Source organism: Leptidea sinapis, chromosome 5, assembly GCF_905404315.1.
Source record: "Leptidea sinapis chromosome 5, ilLepSina1.1, whole genome shotgun sequence".
Taxonomy (NCBI): Eukaryota; Metazoa; Arthropoda; class Insecta; order Lepidoptera; family Pieridae; genus Leptidea; species Leptidea sinapis.
The window spans coordinates 7,131,908-7,150,475 of record NC_066269.1 but is presented as its reverse complement, the minus strand read 5'-3'; the positions used below and the strand labels follow the sequence as shown (position 1 = coordinate 7,150,475).

Here is an 18,568-nt window from a genome sequence, read left to right as displayed (position 1 = left end):
TTTAGATTTCGTTAATATTTATTTCACATAAGTAGGGCTGTCGTCGATGGCACCAGTAGTCTCGGAGACCAGGGTTGATGGGATCTATCGCGGCGCAGTGGGGCTCCTCAGGATCGTCACTACACAAACAAAATGCTTAAGCTTTCAGAAGAAACACGCTGATGAATCATCTAATCTTAAGACTAATTAATTAATTATTTTTTACCAGTGGGATTCTTCTTTGCACAGGATGCCGGATTAGATTATGGGTACCACAACGACGCCTATTTCTGCCGTGAAACAGTAATGTGTAAACATTACTGTGTTTCGGTCTGAAGGGCGCCGTAGCTAGTGAAATTACTGGGCAAATGAGACTTAACATCTTATGTCTCAAGGTGACGAGCGCAATTGTAGTGCCACTCAGAATTTTTGAATTTTTCAAGAATCCTGAGCAGTACTGCATTGTAATTGGCATGGTGTATCAATTACCATCAGCTGAACGTCCTGCACCTCTCGTCCTTTATTTTTATTTAAAAAAAATACTTTACGTAAGTAAAGTCTGAGAAAAGGCAACTGTGCCGCATCAAACTAAAGAGGAATCAAGTAAATCGGTTCATAAATCTCGGCGTAATCGGTGTATATACATAAAAAAATACCGATCGAATTGAGAACCTCCTCCATCCTGAAGTCGATTAAAAATGATTACTAAAATAGATTACCTCTTTAACATTTGGCTTGGCACCGACTTAAAATCTATCAATAGCACATACAAATAATAGTATTTGATTAATATTAAAGTTTTTTAATTAAGTTTACACTAGAGGTGTATTAAGTTATTTTATACTTTTTAGTTTTTTAAGTCGGCTTTTTAAATGTAGTTTTTCTATAACTGAAAATTAACAGTACCTGTAGGTTGGGTTGGTTTGTACCAACCCAACCTATAGGTACTGTTATACAACTCTGGCTGAGTTCATATCATGTATTTACAAATGTTTGGATAATGTATATCGAAGCTGTACATACCTAAATCCTTGTCCGTTATCTCCCGACCATGTCGAAAAACTGGAATCTTTTATGTTTTGACCTGGAAATATACAAAAGTATTCTCAAATATTAGCGTACTAAGCTATGTTGAGTGCGAGCAGGCTTCGATTATAATCAATGGAAAAAGACAGTGAAAATGTGACGATTGTATCGAATTATGCTTTTAGTTGGAATGAAACGTTACACTATTGACCAATGAAAATAGTACATTTTTAATAAAATATATATTCAAACAACACAAATCTTATAACTATATTTACATTACTATGACTACATAAAATTAAAACTATCATTACGTGGAAGCGTACCTAGAATACTGGCAGCATTTCCGCGTTGGATAGCTAGGCTGATCGGTTAACCGAGATGAGACCGAACGCTCGGGTTTCCAGTAGCCTTATTGAGGCGCGAAGATAGTATTTTGAACATTCTCCGCGCCTCTGGGCCCCAGGGGCCAAGTGTCTCTACACCAAAGGGCACAAAGATGTATGACACACTAAGACCAACATATTTACGATGCTTGCCGTCTTCGGCAGTCGAAGCAGCAGCCCCAGCACCAACTGACGTAACGACTGATACAGCCAGCCGATTTCAGGCCGGATAACCCGTAGCGACCAAGAGCATCTACCTGAACGCCGCATCTATATTGATGTGGTTCATTCAGTTTTATACCTAGCCGGAGTGACACGCATATTGACAATGTCATATTGTCAATAGCGTACGAATCGGTGCAGAAAATAGTTGATTTAAATCTGTTAAACCGTTGTGTGAGAAAGGATACTTATAATTGGAGTGAAACATAACACTTTACACTGAAAATCAAGGAAAATAGCTGATTTTAATATAAAAAGAAATATCGAATTTATGACAATATTTTAATATTGAATGGGCTTGAAGAACTTTTTAATATTTTTTTTATGGAAGAGAGGACAAACGAGCGTACGGGTCACCTGATGTTAAGTGATTACCGCTGCCTACATTCTCTTGCAACATCAGAGTAATCACAGAGCAATGCCGGTCCTTTAAAAAAAATGTATGCGGTTTTTTGAAGCTACCCATGTAGTATCGTTCTGGAAACACCGCACAAGGAAGCTCATTCAACAGCTTGGTCGAACGTGGACGAAAGTACCTTCAAAACCGCACTGTGGAGGAATGCCAAACATCCAGATGGTGGGGTGATATTTTAATTTGTAGCAAGTCGTGCGAAGTTGGAATTCGGCGACAGGAATCACGTCAAACAGCACTTCGGAACACTCCTCGTGATAGAAGCGGTAGAAGAACCGACGTTACTACACATCTAGCCGTACACAGAGCACTGGCAAAAATATTGTCAACTTGACCCAAATTTTATTTCTAGATTTCCCCACCGCTATTAAATATGCCCACAAATAATTGCATCCAGCCCGCAACGTCATTAACACTCGCTCATTACCGCAATAACATAATAAAGCAAACGAGGCGCGATATGCATCAGTTTAATAATCAGCCGATAGATCACATTAACGACAGCTCGTTTTCAATTACCCTGGGAACGTGATCGGTAGCTATCTGCTTTATTTATTGCTGCTTGTGTCTGAATTACGTACACTGCCAGCCCCCTGGGAACGGCTACTGCTTGCACTCCGCGCTTCCACTTAAGTGAGCGATTAATGGATATTAAAAATATAATAGCGAACGATTTTAGCCGCGCTGGGCATTGAAAACAAAAAAAAATAGTGTTTCATATAGTTCAACACTATTTAACTTTTTGTATTGTATCCAACTTTTTAAATTAGTTTAAAATCATGGTCAATGTTTCCGTTATATGGATACCAACGTATGAATGAAGCTAATAAAAGGATGTCAAAAATGTTCATTTTTGTTTTTTGAAGTATAACTTATTTAGGCGCGACTTGGGGGTAACTAAGATTTTTTTTCTGATGGAAGTAACGCTCAGTACAAAAGTCAATTGTAAGAATTTTTTTAGCCAGAATAATTTAATGGTTTTAAAAAATATTGCAAATTTTTGAGTATTTTTTTAAATCTCCAGCTGTATAATTTGTTTATTTATTACTACCATTGCAATAAATAATATATAAGTTTTCAGAAATTTTCTGACATTTGCGACATTCGATAATTTGTTTTTGGTTATTCGGCCGTTATTAGGACAGGCATAGGGTTCGAGCCCATACAGCCATATTTGTCAATATTCAATAACAACATCATATTGATATGTGCTAATAATAATGTACCCTTCAATTTCTTATTTAAGGCGCGGTCATACCTCAATATCCACAAAACTTGGTTTCTTAGAGAGTCGAATACAACATAACCAAATGAAAATATTCCGACACAAAAAATACAGTGCACAAAGAACGACTCAAAGAAAATTTTGAACCGAATAGAATATTTTTATATAATTTGAAATAACCAATAAAAAATTTGGAAGTTGCTTCCCAAAAGTAAACTTTGGAGTCAAAAATCTCTGAATTTTCAGCGATAACAACATTATTTTTTTAAAGAATTTAATAGAACTAGTACATTTCTAAAACTTAAACCGAACAATTATTCGATTTAATATCGAAATTTTGATTAAACAACAGAAAACCAGTAAAATAAATGCCCATTTGCAGCTTAGCCACATGATCAACACAAATATTGTAGTGTCGGTTGTAGCGTTTACACTTTACAATCCGCGCCTTAATGAGTGAAAATTTTAAAATTTGCGAATAGTAGTATTAAATTATAAATAGAATATAAAATCAAAATAATAATCTGGAATAAAATGGCGGAATCCCAGGAACATTTTACTCTTTCATCAATAAGAATAAAAGAGAAAATCAGGAATCTGATAATGACTTGACCCGTAAAGTAAATGTTTATTTTCGGATGAATAATAATATCAAAACATATGTAACATTATTTGTAAAATATATGAAATCTTACTTGATATAATAATATTAATATATATTAATAAAGGCATTTTTTTTATTTTAGGTAGAGAAAATGCCAACTTTGCTCAAAGATGTAGTTATATCGTCAGCATTTCCGAGAAAATTCTAGTATTTTGTTACTATTCAGGTACTCACGATATTAGGTAACTATATTATTTTTTGAAAACAGAATTGAAATAGAAATTGATAATGGCAATGGCATGCCAGTATGACTTCTATTCTGAAGATGTTATAGACTAATTTGGTTACCGCACACTCTTGCGTTAAAGAGTCAAATTAATTATTTACTGCTCGAAAAAATTATAACAGTTGCATTACGAATTTATCATCTATTTCAAAACCATGCATAAGTGTAGTATGGTTTTCAGGGATCACCGCTTCCACTGATTTTAATTACCTATTTCGTGGTTGTCTGCGAAATATAATATGGCAAAAATTCCGGTTGAATTTTTAATTATTTATAGTTCTGACAGAAATTTTTCAGATAACCTATTCGCGATGTACAAATATTAAATCTATATGCTCGTATATAAAAATGAATTGCCGTTCGTTAGTCTCGCTAAAACTCGAGAACGGCTGGACCGATTTGGATAATTTTGGTCTTGAATTATTTGTGGAAGTCCATGGAAGGTTTAAGAGGTTTGCATAAACATGATAAATGCACGGATTTAAATAAAAACAACAATTTTGATTTTCCTTTGAAGTGTCCCCCGTTCAGAAATCAAATTAAAATAATAGTTTATAATTAATAAGTAATTAGAACTCGTCCGATTTTTCAAATATCACACAATGATAGTTAAAAGTATACTATAATATCATTGATATAACACGTGTCTACAGGACAACGTCTGTCGGGTCTGTCGGTATATTTTTGATATAATTAAGAGGCATATTCCGGTCGCGTGTCGTTCATACAGATAAATATTATGGTTATTATTGTATTAGACAATATTAATTCTACATGAAATAATTGAAAAACAGCTTCCTGATATTCTGTTGGACATTATCTTTAATAGAATGTCTTTCAAATGAATTCTCTTTCGTTAGGAATGAAAGTGGAATATTGCCGGGTACATACATGTTTGATATTCTGGAAGGTAAGCCAAGATAAATTGAAATTTAAATGAAAAAATCTGCTATAGCAGCGGACCCTTACATCAAAAGATGCGTTACGGTACTACGAATACCTTGTCTTAGTGCTTCGGTACTAGTAACGAAGAATAGTTGAAAGTCAATACTGAAGGATCACTTACCGAATATGTTCTTCCATATCCTGTAGTCATCGAGATTGTTGATACCGAGCCATACGACGAGCGCCACGTCCCGGTTTACGATACTGGGGTAGTGCATACCTCGGACCAGCTTCTGCAGGAACTCAAACTCTTCCTGAAATATTACACAAATATTTGCTAAATACCTATATACGCTACAATTTTTCTAGGTTATAGACTATGGAATATGGGGACTATACTTCAACTTTTCTATGCTTGGACTATGGAATATGAGGACTAGGTCTGAGAATCGGTTGCATCTATATTTTATACCCCAAAAATTTTAATTATTGTATTTCTTTTAATACTTTATGTGGCAATACAACGTTTGCTGGTTCACCTAGTATATAATAAATAAACATATTTTGCGAGCATTTATTAGCCATTATAAAAAAATATATAATGACTTTAATTTCAAACTCATGAAGCAGAGTTTCCCGTAACAGTATCATCAAAAACTACCAGCACTACCACCCATTCAAAAATTTATACCTCAGACCTGAGATATTCAGGGGATAATCACCTGTCGCCATGAGAGGGAATAATCAGGAGGTGACAATATGCTTTAAGCTTTAAAGAAATATATTTATGTATTAATCCAGTGTCCTGGTGTTTGTTTTCAGTGAACTCCTAAACTAATGAACGGATTTTAATGAGGATTACTTCATGGAGTGCAGTTTAGACGAACTTGATAGATAGCCAGATAGGATAGTTTTTATTACGATAATAAGTTTTGTTTCCAAAATTTGTTTTGTATGGACATATTTTTTATGAGAGAATGTATTGACGCACGGTTTGACAGTTTCATTATAAAACAGGGACCATATTTTACGTAAATAATTCTTGATTTTATGAAATACTAGCTGACCCGACAGACGTTGTTCTGTTCAAAATGAAAAAAAATCTTACGGGTGGAATTTTGGAAAATTCGTTCTCAGCTGACCTCTACTCGGTGAAAATACAGAGATATCGTGATGAGTGACTATATACGTGGAAATCTCTTATATATATATATATATATATATATATATATAGATTATTGACAAATTCATTAAAAACAGTTTTTACTTATTATTTACAGAACAACGTCTGTCGGGTCAGCTAGTAAAATATACATCGTCAGTACCCGTCATAATAATAACTTTATATGCTTCAAATCAAATCAAAGAAATGTGGAAGTAGGCTACGGTCGATTAGCTGATATGTTGTCACAGTATATATGAGATCAATGAGCTTTGCAAAGTTTTATCATCATATGTCTATTCTACTTAGACTTTGTCGACTCTTTACCTTTTTTATGACAATAAGGGACGAGACGAGCAGGACTTCAGCTAATGGTAATTGATACCCCTGCCCATTTAATGCAGAGCCGCTCAGGATTCTTGAAAAACCCAAAAATTCTGAGCGGCACTACAATTGCGCTCCTCACCTTGAGACTTATGATGTTAAGTCAAAGAGTTAAGAGTTAAGAAATACAATAATGATTACCCACACATTACTGCTTCACGGCCGTAATAGGCCCCCTCACTGGTAATATGCTTTAAATCAAATCAAAGCGATGGGTACATGCTGTGGTTGATAGGCTGATATGTTTTAGGAGCTTTGCAAAGTTTTATCATCATAAGTCTGTTTTACCTTTATTTATTTTATTTCCGGAATACGTTGGATGAGGGCAGCGCAGGATCAACTGTGGTGGAAATCTTTGGGGAGAGTCTTTATAGCAGTGGATGTCGTCCGGCTAATGATGATGATGATGAGGTCTATTCTACTTAGACTTTGTTTTTGACTCTTCACCTGAGTGTCAGGAACAGCGAGATGTCCACCCTGGTCCTCGCATCTGTCGCGAGCGACTGGCCAGGTCTTGGACTGGTAGACCAGCCGGTACGCTGATTGCAGTGACTTGTTTACGATGTAATCTAAACAAACATCCCTTACATATTTAATACATGAAAAATATCATATTGAATGAAAAAAAGTGTGTGTACTTGCTTATGTAAGCAGGCAAGAAGGTATTCTTCTTTTTTTTATGGAAAAGGATGAGAAACGAGCGTACGGGTCACCTAGTGTTAAGTGATCACCGCCGCCCACAGGAATCACAGGAGCGTTGCCGACCTTTAAGGAAGGTGTGCGCTTTTTTTTAAGGTACCCATGTCGTATCGTCCCGGAAACACCGCACAAAGACGTTCATACCACAACTCGTGGAAGAAAGCTCCTTGAAAACCGCACTGTGGAGGACCGCCACACATCCAGATAGCCCCACATTCTTTAACATTATAAAACAAAATCCTTAAAAAACATCCTCGTGCTAGTTTAAGTATCTAGAAAAAACATTACTGCAATATATGAGGTATTAAATACAATAAATGAAAATATACACAAATAAAATTTGGTAACAAAATTTTATGAACGATGCGAGACTCGAACCCGCAACCTCTCGCGTTCCGTGCGAGCGCTCTTCCAACTGAGCCTTTCCAGTCACGTATCGTTGATAAAATCATGTATGCTTTGTTCTCTCTCTCTCTCAGGTATGGCGGCAATCGCAGAAGTGAAAATATTATTATACCGCATAATTTTGTTAAATAGCGTGTAATTTAATATCATTAAATTATATTTATACGGTTGGAGAGATTAAATATTATTTTTATTTTAATACTTGTACATAAATTCAAAATATTTATTGAGATTTATTTAATTCTCGTCCATTGGTTGTGGTTCAGTAGACATATGAGTTACAAGAGGCTTGGTAGCTGAAGTATGATACAAATAGTGTAGTTGACCAGCTAACCTCAGGGTGTCGAATTTGTGTGACGGTGTGCGCGCGCATCGTAAAAATTTACTCTAATAATTTTTCCCTAACGCGTCAAAGGAAGTATAATATCTAAAACTATTATATTAATAACCACGTCATTATTAATATATTTTAAAAGGGTACCTTTAATATTTCTCTAATTTGAAACTGTTGAAATAATTTCAATAGTTTTATTATCATTATAAAACTTTAATAAATATATAAAAAAAATAACACTTTTGTTAACAAAACCTCACGCATAACTTTGATGCATACTAAAAACCACCTTATGTCCAGTAACTTAAGTCTAAATCAATTTGCTTCTTGCACCGTCCTTGACTTGTAATAACGAGAATCGATAGTGGACATCAGAAATAAGGTTGATATTCAAATTGTTAAAAGTAAATGGGTAACTAAACTTAACAATAATATCGAGTAGGTATCTTAAAGGTGTTCGCACATTGCACCGACTCAACGTCGACTCCTCTCCAACTCAACGCAGAAGTAAGAAGATGTAACTCAATGAAATGTAAGCTTTATGTTGAGTTACATAAGATTATATTTGTCAACTATTAAGTTGAAAGTATACGACATGTGTACGAGGCATGGTCCACGCGTTGTTTACCTATTGACTGTCACCGATCCGTTGTCGAAGAATCGCGTGACGCGTTGCCAACTCGTTGCCCCTAGAGAGGGGCGAAGAACACGGAATGAAGATGACTTTTCATTCCGTGGTGGTTGAGGTCGAGCTAGTTGACAACGCGCTTCCCACTCCACTTGCCCACTCATTGACGCGTAGTTGTCCACTGGTGACCCTCGCTTTGATCGCCTAGCCTTCCGTAATCGGAATGTGCACCCGCGCCGCGGTATGCCATAGATCGGCGCGATTTCCGTAATAGATTGCTTAAAATTAGGATGATATGAGAGAATGTATAAGAATGTAATTGAAACAAGCTATAAGACCATTCAAAATTAACTATCTTATAAGCAAAATTATGGTCAGAACTTGGCCAGGGCATAGTATGCCGTACGGCACTTTATATATTGGTGTATATGAAAGATCTAGTGCCATAATGGGCACATCCCGATTTTGGAAGGCTAGTTCACAACTCGTTGATACCGAATCATTAGCTCTAGTTGGAAGAGTATTGCGTTAAGTCGGTGTAGTGTGCGAAGATTTTAGGCTACTTCAGCTTACCACTAGGCAACTGTCTTGTGCTGACACAGTTGATCAACGCCAACACCAACACAACTCTGGCAGCCATTCTGAAACAGACAAACAATTCACTGGATACGACATAATATTTATAAAGGGTGAGCCATCTAATGTTTTAAATTTGAAGTACCGATTACTTTGTATGACTTTTACTTTGAATGGTAGAATGACATTAATTTTTTGACAGGAAGGTAGTTTAATGTTTGGCATTTGCAAAGTTGGACACAATATGCCCGAACAAAATTGGGAAATATTAAAAACTTACGTTACTTTTTCGAATGGGTAGTTTTTGAAGTTTCATTAAGTCGAATTTGAATTTGCATACTGTTTTTGAAAATCGAATAATCAGACGAAATGCTGATGTCAATGGACCACCTCGGAGCTGTGATTTTTGTGATCACCGCGGCCCTTTGGATAATTTTCAGTGGGGAACCATTAAGGATAAATGTTACTCAAACCATCCCAGAAGAGATTCAAGCCGAAACAATCGAAAATGTACTGAAAATGCGGTTCCGAGCCAGTCGTAGTGGTCATATAAATGATATTGCGGTTCATTCTTAAATGACAAAGACTACCAATCTTTAATTTAATCAACCTTTCCAATAAAACAACAGATATTTGAAAAAATAATCAGAAGTTTTTTAGAGATTCAAATTTAAAACGCTACATCTAGACTAGGCCCACCCTTTATATTACGTTATATTTACAAATATTTTGAAACAATCATTTACTATTGTTATATTGTTCATTGTTTGTTGTTGATTATTTCATTTCATAAATAACTATGGCCTGACCAAATATACTCAGGGTTGCTTATCTGAAATATAATATATAAAAAAGAAAGATTAAGGCTCTGATGCACCAAATAACTTAAGTAATATCATATTATAGCACTAGATGACGTCATAACTTAACCTATTAACCGTAACCGTCCAATATTCGTCGGTTAAAGCTATTGTTAATGTTAAGAAGCGCCTGTCAAAAGTTTCAAATAGATATTCGACGTTGACTTGATAATATATCTCGTATTACAAGCAATACGATGGTGCAACACATTTCTCAGTCTATTTTAAAGTCGGGGTTCTGAGTGAGTATGCTGTTAATGTTACATTTGACTTAAGCCTTAACTATAACAGCTAATATGATGCAACTCAGCCCAAATGGTGTAAACCCATAAATAAAAACAATCAATGCTTCCTTTTATAACAAAGTATGACGACTGTCTAAAACTATATTTAACACTGTTAGTCTCATGTTCATCATTATTGCAAATTACATTACAACCTCGCAAGTTTAACATGTTTTATTTATTTTTTCAAGTTCATAATCCCGTTTATAAGAGGATGACAAACTTGAAGATGATGTTCCATGTGACTGGTAATTCTATGCAAAAAATATATAGTTTCATTTATTCTTCTTAAAGAGCTTCTAAAGAAATGTGTCATCAATTGTGATTCGACATTATTATGTGCGTTATCTTGTTTAATATTTAAAATACTATAGATCTAATTTCAAGCGTGGCAGGCTGTTTACGACTTTTTAATTAAAATCGAACATAGTTACAAGAGATTCGCTTTCCTTTTCTTTCTTGCTGTTTGTCCGTTAGAGATTTTCTTCTCTGTTTGCACACTTTATTCGTCTGTACGCCTAACGTTAGTACTATATAAAGTCTTCTTGGAAGATCTGAATGTCATGTCTTAGAAGAGTATACAGAAACTTAACATCATCGTCATTTAAAAAAAATTGCCTGCGTACAAAATACACATGTCAGAATGGAAACCGGCATCGTGCAGCCTCTAAATTTTTATTTTATGAAAAAGGAGAACAAACTAGTGTATGGGTCACCTGGTGTTAAGTGATCACCGCGGCCCACATTCTCCTGCAACACCAGAGGAATCACAAGAGTATTGTCGGATTTTAAGGAAGGTGTGCGTGCTTTTTTAATGTACTGCATATGATACATGATTTCAATAGCTATGAAAGACATTACTATCACCGCTACCATATATAAGTTGTCCTGGTGTCTATATACTCATTCGTCGTGCGCATGACGTCAGAATTAAATAATTAATAAGGTATACACGCGTCATACAAAAGACAATCTCTTCTTCAACTATGATCGCCTAGTACCAAAACACTATATAATGCTTCCTATTTCATTTTTTCTTTCAAATTACAAAAAGAAGTTTTCACATCAAAAGTCCCATATTTGGTATGTGCAAGAGAAAGTCGTTATGAGCGGTCTGTGCTCTATAAAAATTCTCATATTGCGTTTAATATTATAAACAAAGGCATGGTGGCCTTGCACTTAACGTCACACACGAGAAACAAGGGGTCAAGTGATTGAGATGTGGCGGAACGAGATACGACCGTGACATCACAGACACGCCGGCGATACGTGATGTGACCTGTCCTACTATCTTATCTGTAACGGTGTTCTATACATAACAATCGTCAATACCTTGATATTGTAAAAAGGCATTTATTTTCTCAAAATTAGAATTCTATTCGATGTAATTCCTAATACTACTACCGATTCAGGAACAAATGGCGCTCTGAGGAACTCTCCCAGCATTCTTTTTTTGCGCTCTTTTAAAAAAAAATACAATATTTTACTATCATTGTTATTGCTATAAAATAATCATAATCTAGTCCCAGGCTGTCTGATCACTTAGATATTCAGAGGTGGTGTAGTAGGATTTACGACGGATCCATTTTTTAATATTACATTTAAATTTATTTATAGATAATGACTGAATATTGGCTGGGACTTAATATAAATGTGTATACATTTACACTTAAAGCCTTTATGTGTTAAATGTATCTTATGAAGCCTACTAGAATTAGTAACAAGCAATCCCTTATTTCTGGTGTTATCATATTTATATGCTAATACGAGCTGGTGACCGGTGCGATTCGCTTTTCCGGATCGAAACAAATAGGAAAAAAATTTATTGTGAAATATTCATTTCACTACTTATTCCATTTTTCCCTGTTCATGTAATGTTACAATGTCACAGCAGAACTGTCAAAATATGTGTCAAAATTTATTTCATAGAATTATTCACAACATTTGTAATAAAAGAATATTAAGGGTCATCAACCGAAATTAAATCTATCCTATCTCTCAAGTTGGACGCAGTGTACAAAATTTAGTTTATATATATTAAAATTATTATGCTTTTGTTTATTGTTAATGCTCATAGCCTTTCGATAACCGACAAACATTTAAGCAATGTGAAACAGAAACAAAACTAGAAGGAAAAAAAACTATCAAAAAATTAATATTTGTATCTACACAATATCATATTATTTTAACTCAATCAACGGTTCACTTATATCATTATATAAAAACTAGATCAGGGTTATATTACCATTATCCTCTGGGTCAATTCTACGCATATCCCTAAATAATCCTGTCCAACCTAAAGCTAGACAACTGGAGGCAAAATATTCATTGAATTTGTTTGTCCCGCACCCTAGAATATGATTTTAAGATACAGCTTCCAATTGGTGACTAAAGCCAAACCTATGCAGGAAATTTTTATTTTTAAGAAAATAAGGAACGGGACGAGCAGGACGTTCAGCTGATGGTAATTGATACGACATGCCCATTACAATGCAGTGCCGCTCAGGATTCTTAAAACACCCAAAAAATCTGAGTGGCACTACAATTGCGCTCGTCACCTTGACACATAAGATTTTAAGTATCATTAGCCCCGTAATTTCACTAGCTACGGTGCTCTTCAGACTGAAAAACAGTAATGTTTATACATTACTGCTTCACGGCAGAAATAGGCGCCGTTGTGGTACCCATAATCTAGCCGGCATTCTCCGGATTTTCAACTGAAAGATGATAATGACATCATATTGTTTACGCTATTAGATAATCCTATATGTTCTAAATGACTAAAGCACTCGATTTTTCTCAAACTAAAATCCCGAAGATCTTTCTCATAGAAACTTGCAACTCTGTTTGGAACGCTCCGACAGAAAACCCTAAAGAGGACTATATTATCAACCTCCATTGACAAAAATGATGTTTTATTATGGCCTTCAGAGACGACCAAAATGTTATAAATATAATATTTTTTTATTATGAAAATACTTTAAATATTAAAATTGCTCATTCCAAATTTTTATGTAAATTTAAATCAATTTCTGTACATAAATTCACAAACTTTTTTTTATTTTTTTGACCGATTTGCAAAAGTTTTTATAAATTATTATTGCCTACTGAAAATACTACTAATTATTAAATGAGACTAACACATTAGATATTGACATAGATTTAGGTATAATTTATATATTATGGTCATAATTAAATTAAATTTCCAATCTGTATTTCGCTAATATTATTAAAAGTAGGTAATGATGTACTTAAATTAAGAAACTTAGATAAACTTAGACTGGCTCGAGTACGCCCACTTGGGCGTCTCGAACAATGTGTGACGCTCTGTTAAACTTTGCTAATAATTGAAACTAAAATGCCGGTTTGCGTAGTAAAACTATGTAAGAATAATACTACTAGAAATAAGAAAGACACTAGAATCACATATCAACAAGATGCCACGCACACAAGCATCTAATAGTTGCCGTAATAAAAAACCTACTGTTATTAGTTAGTGCGGTATCTAGTTGAAGTGCAGCGGAGACCAATTCTTATAGTAAATAAATTTGATTGTTGTCAACGAAGTCACTATAAAAAATCCCATACTAATTACAACAGATATAAAATGTTTAAATGGTGATACCATAACCGGTCCCATAGTAAAAATATTTAGTATAAAACAAATAGTTATTGATTAAAATAAACAGAATTGGGGATCTGATAAAATTAACTATCAAAACTGTTATTTTAACGATATATAATATATTACAATGTAAACAACAGTGTTAATAATGTCTATAATCTATCAACTTACGGTATATTGTCACTAAACAGTTGCTCAGATAATTTATAAATGTTTTATATTCACAGATAATGTATGGTTCGTGTATTTTCTGCGGCACCACTGTCTACTCTCTGTGCGTCGGTGTATGATAACGGTGTTTGGAACCGGTCGGGCACTGTTATATATTCTTTGGTCGGGCGGTCGCCAGGCATCACGCATTGTGAATCGTCACATGACGTCACGCAACACGGTACAACAGAATGCACAATGATTGATTCGGATGTTGAATATCTTCAACCGACTTCAACAACAAGAGGTTCTATATTCGTCTGTATTTTTCAAAGCTATACTTCTTTTGGTAAGTTGGGGAAAAATTATCTATATATATCATTATGGGCGCGCATACCGTCACGCAAATTCGACACTCTGACATTTTTTTCTGACGGAAGTAACGTTAGTACTTAACTTAAGGTAACGGCAGAAAAAAGTCAATTGAAATAATTTTTAACCATTATTACTTAATGGTTTAAAAAGTTGTGTCAAATTGCTAAGTAATATTTTCTGAAAATCTACAAGTGTATTTGTTCATTTATGACTACTTTGTAATAACTAATAAATAATAAATAAAAGTTCTCAGTCTGTTTGCGACATTCGTTAATTTTTCTTCGTCCATCGGACAGGCAATTAAAAAGAGCCATATTCGTTAATATTCAATAACAACGTTATATTGATATGTGTGATATTAATAATTTCGTTATTTTTATTTAATTATTTATTAATAACACGCCTTTATTTCATGTTATTATATATTAATTAATGGTATAAATTAAATGTTCTTGCCTTTCGACTCTTTAAGAATATTTGTTATATTATACTGAATGTCCTAGAATAGGACTAGAATACAAACTAGGGCAAATGAAAATAACATATTTTGTCTATCACCTTTCAGATAAGCAAAAATAATATGTATCTGTTAATAACTCCTAAAGTTAATTTTAATTAAGTTTTACTTCAATCGCGCGTAAAGATTACACGTACAGACTTGTTTTTTGATGTTTTTATTGATTTGCAATATTAATTGCGAATTGGTAGTGGCAGTAGGTGATAGACTATTCTTCAAACTTTTTAAATACATATATTCCAAAATAACCGTAATGATTATATAGCCAACTGGTATTTTTTTTACTCAAAATAATTCCATTTTATGCTAAGAAAAGTTGTTTTAAGTTTAAATTATAAATAGTTGCGCCAAAAAGGGAGCCGCAAAACAAAGAATTAATGTGAAATGTGTTGTGCAATCCTTATTGATTTTTCAAAAAATTAAAATAAACATTCATAGTCCGCATCAGTCTAGCGAAACTCTCTAAGAAAAGCGATACACGTTTCAATCATGCTTGTACCGCAGTATTTTTGGCTAAACTAAGAATTAGGGACAATTCCCTTTGTGAATGTGGTCTAGATGAGGGAAACGTGGATCATTTATTCTTCAATTGTCCTTTAAAGCAACATTCTTTGTACAATTTTATACCTCCTGAAGTTCCCCGCCCAACTTCCTTTAACTGTCTCCTCTCCCTAGTTTTCACTCCTTTTGTATATATTTTATGTAAATATATTAAAATAAATAAGATTAAGTTGTAAATAGGACTAAGTACTTATATTAAAAAAATTAAGTAATTATATTTGTGTATGTCCTTTATAGTCCTAACAGCATTTATATTTGTTTCAGGTATAAGAAAATAAAACTTGTTTCAATCTTAAGCACCGATCACTACCACTAAAATTAGTAAAAGAATACTCTAAGCGTGGTGGTCTACCTTAACGTGACATTGGCAAACTTGTGGAATACCTTCCACAGAATAGAAAAGCGATACACTCGATTGTATGAAACGTGCAATTGACAGATTAACAGACGACAGCTATAATCTTGTAAAAAAAGGGAAAGCAGAAATCGGATTAGCCGGATTATTACTGCTATTTCAAACAAATGTCAAATCACTTCACGTTTCATTCTAAACAAAAATTCATTTATTTAGGCAGTCCCGCCTACGTAGTATTTACATCCTCTTTGGTCCGCATCGTTGACCGTGTGTTGAAGATACAAATCGCGAATGTAAGAAATAGCTTGTAACGCGCACTGAACTAATGTTCCTGGCCTGTTTTATCGGTTGTCTAACAGCAAGAGACTATCTAGGCGTATAAATTATCTAAGTTCCCGAAATTAATTGTAGTCCAAATCTGTGCTAGAGAAGGACTATTCTTCAGCCCTTCGTGTCTTGTGACCAGGTGGGGAATCTTGCTGGAAAGTCCAAGATATATTAATAATAAATAAGACATATTAACAATTATAGATAAAAGAGGTCCCGTACTTTTGCAACTATGTCGAAGTACAGATCTAAATAGAGACACAAAAAAGTGTATACAAAATTAAACATAGCCAACAGTGTTTAGGACCTTGCCAATTTTTAAAGAGAAATACTGAGTTTTTGTACGAGTCGAACATCGCACATCACGGTACGGTTGTCAGTGTTCCAGCGGCCGCGGCGCGTGCCATATTTCCACATTTTTCCCCAGTTCACGTTCGAGCATCAATCGGTTCTTGTGTGCACAGGATGCCAGCTAGATTATGGGTACCATAACGGTGCCTATTTCTGCCGTGACGCAATAATGTGTAAGCATTACTGTGTTTCAGTCTGAAGGGCGCCATAGCTAGTGAAATTATTGGGCAAATGAGACTTAACATCTTATGTCTCAAGGTGAGCAGTTGTAGTGCAACTCAGAATATTTGGGGTTTTTCAACAATCCTGAGCAGCACTGCATTGTAATGGGCAGGGTGTATCAATTACCATCGGCTGAATGTCCTGATCGTCTCGTCCCTTATTTTTATAAAAAAAATACTATTTTTGACTTCAGTTCAACAAACAATTATTGTTCTTAAGATTATAAAAATAAATTAATCTGTATGACAACCATAACATCGCACAGATTGTTTTAATCTTTCGCATGTTCTATTTCACAATCATGACTAGTTCATCTAAAACTTCTATCAAGCCATCATCGGGACACGCAGCATGAAAGTTACAGTCGCGTGTTTATTATCTCAGTGTGTGTGATATTTTATCTCCAGACTCTGACGCGCACTAACAATCAATCTGTCACTCCAGACATTGACACGTATTCTCCATGCACTCATTTTAAGATAGACTATCCGCAGACAGAGTCTGATAGAGCAACTGATACTATATCTGTGTTATAAATAAACGCTAAGTTAAGTTATTGCAAATTTAAAACTTTTGTCTTTACAATTTGCTATGCTTTAAAGTGATAACCATCACTTCTCGGATTAAATTTATTTTTTAAAACTATTCAACTCTCAGGTTATGGCTTCAACTACAGGATCTACTTTACAGTTGATAACCTGCTCAACCCCAATATTTTGCATATTAAGAAATTTTACTTGAGATGTCGCTCTTGCAAATATTAAAAAAAATGTTATGTTGAGAATTGAACAAAGGATATAAGATTTATTAACCATACGTCACTCGAACCAGTTGGAAAGAGCGCTCATTCATAAAAATATTGTTTGCAGTTTTATTTTTGTACTTTTGCCTTTGCTTCTTTTCTTTTCCTTTTTCCCTACAGAATTAGATGACAGGAAGAAGTAATTTTAAACTTACTTGAGTTACTTTACATCACTTATTCTTAAGACAGTATAATATTGGAGTAATATTAAGATTCTCTTTAGCATATCGTAAGATATCTAGTATTCTTATTATTATTCGGAACATAGCGTGAAATGTGTAACAATTGACTTAGAATAAACTCTCATTTCAGCCATTAGACGACCAGTGCTGGACAAAGGCCTCCTCCAAAGATGGCCACGACGATCGGTCCTGCGCTGTCCTCATCCAACGTATTCCGGCGATCTTGACAAAATCTTCGGTCCATCTTGCGGGGGGCCTACCAACACTGCGTCTTCCGGTACGTGGTCGCCATTCTAGGACTCTACTGCCCCAACGGCCAGCGTGCGAGAGAAAACATCTCTAACGGAGATACAGCAAGATACAAAATGTAAGCGAGTCTATTGTTACTGTAACCAGTATTTATTGACAAGTCGTAAACTGTTAGCCACGCTTCACATTAACTCCTTAGTATTTTGCATATCAGACTAGGAAACCACTATCCAAAGAGGATGTAAATACTATGTAATAAGAGGATGGACTGTCTGAGTAAACATTGAAATTTTGTTAAGTACTAGCTGACCAGCAAACGTTGTATTGCCATATAAAATAATAAAAAAAATCAATAATTAAAATTTTTGGGGTATAATACGTAGATGATGACCGATTCTCGATGACCTACCAAATAGATCGTACATAAAATTTATCGTACTACAAATATTGTAGATATTGCAAACTTATTAGACCAGTGGACCAGCGGATCTGTGG

General features: G+C 34.7%; 1 protein-coding gene across 1 annotated transcript; it reads right to left on the bottom strand.

Annotated features, from left to right (window-relative positions):
• On the bottom strand, positions 1 to 14,302 carry LOC126964590 (uncharacterized). Its single transcript, XM_050807791.1, has 6 exons — positions 14,154 to 14,302; positions 9,211 to 9,278; positions 7,019 to 7,140; positions 5,207 to 5,339; positions 1,003 to 1,063; positions 1 to 119 (listed from the first exon to the last, which is right to left on the bottom strand). The coding sequence occupies exons 2-6, from the start codon at positions 9,275 to 9,277 to the stop codon at positions 2 to 4; spliced, it is 501 nt and encodes a 166-aa protein (XP_050663748.1). The 5' UTR covers position 9,278; positions 14,154 to 14,302; the 3' UTR covers position 1.
• Positions 14,303 to 18,568: the final 4,266 nt, after the last annotated feature.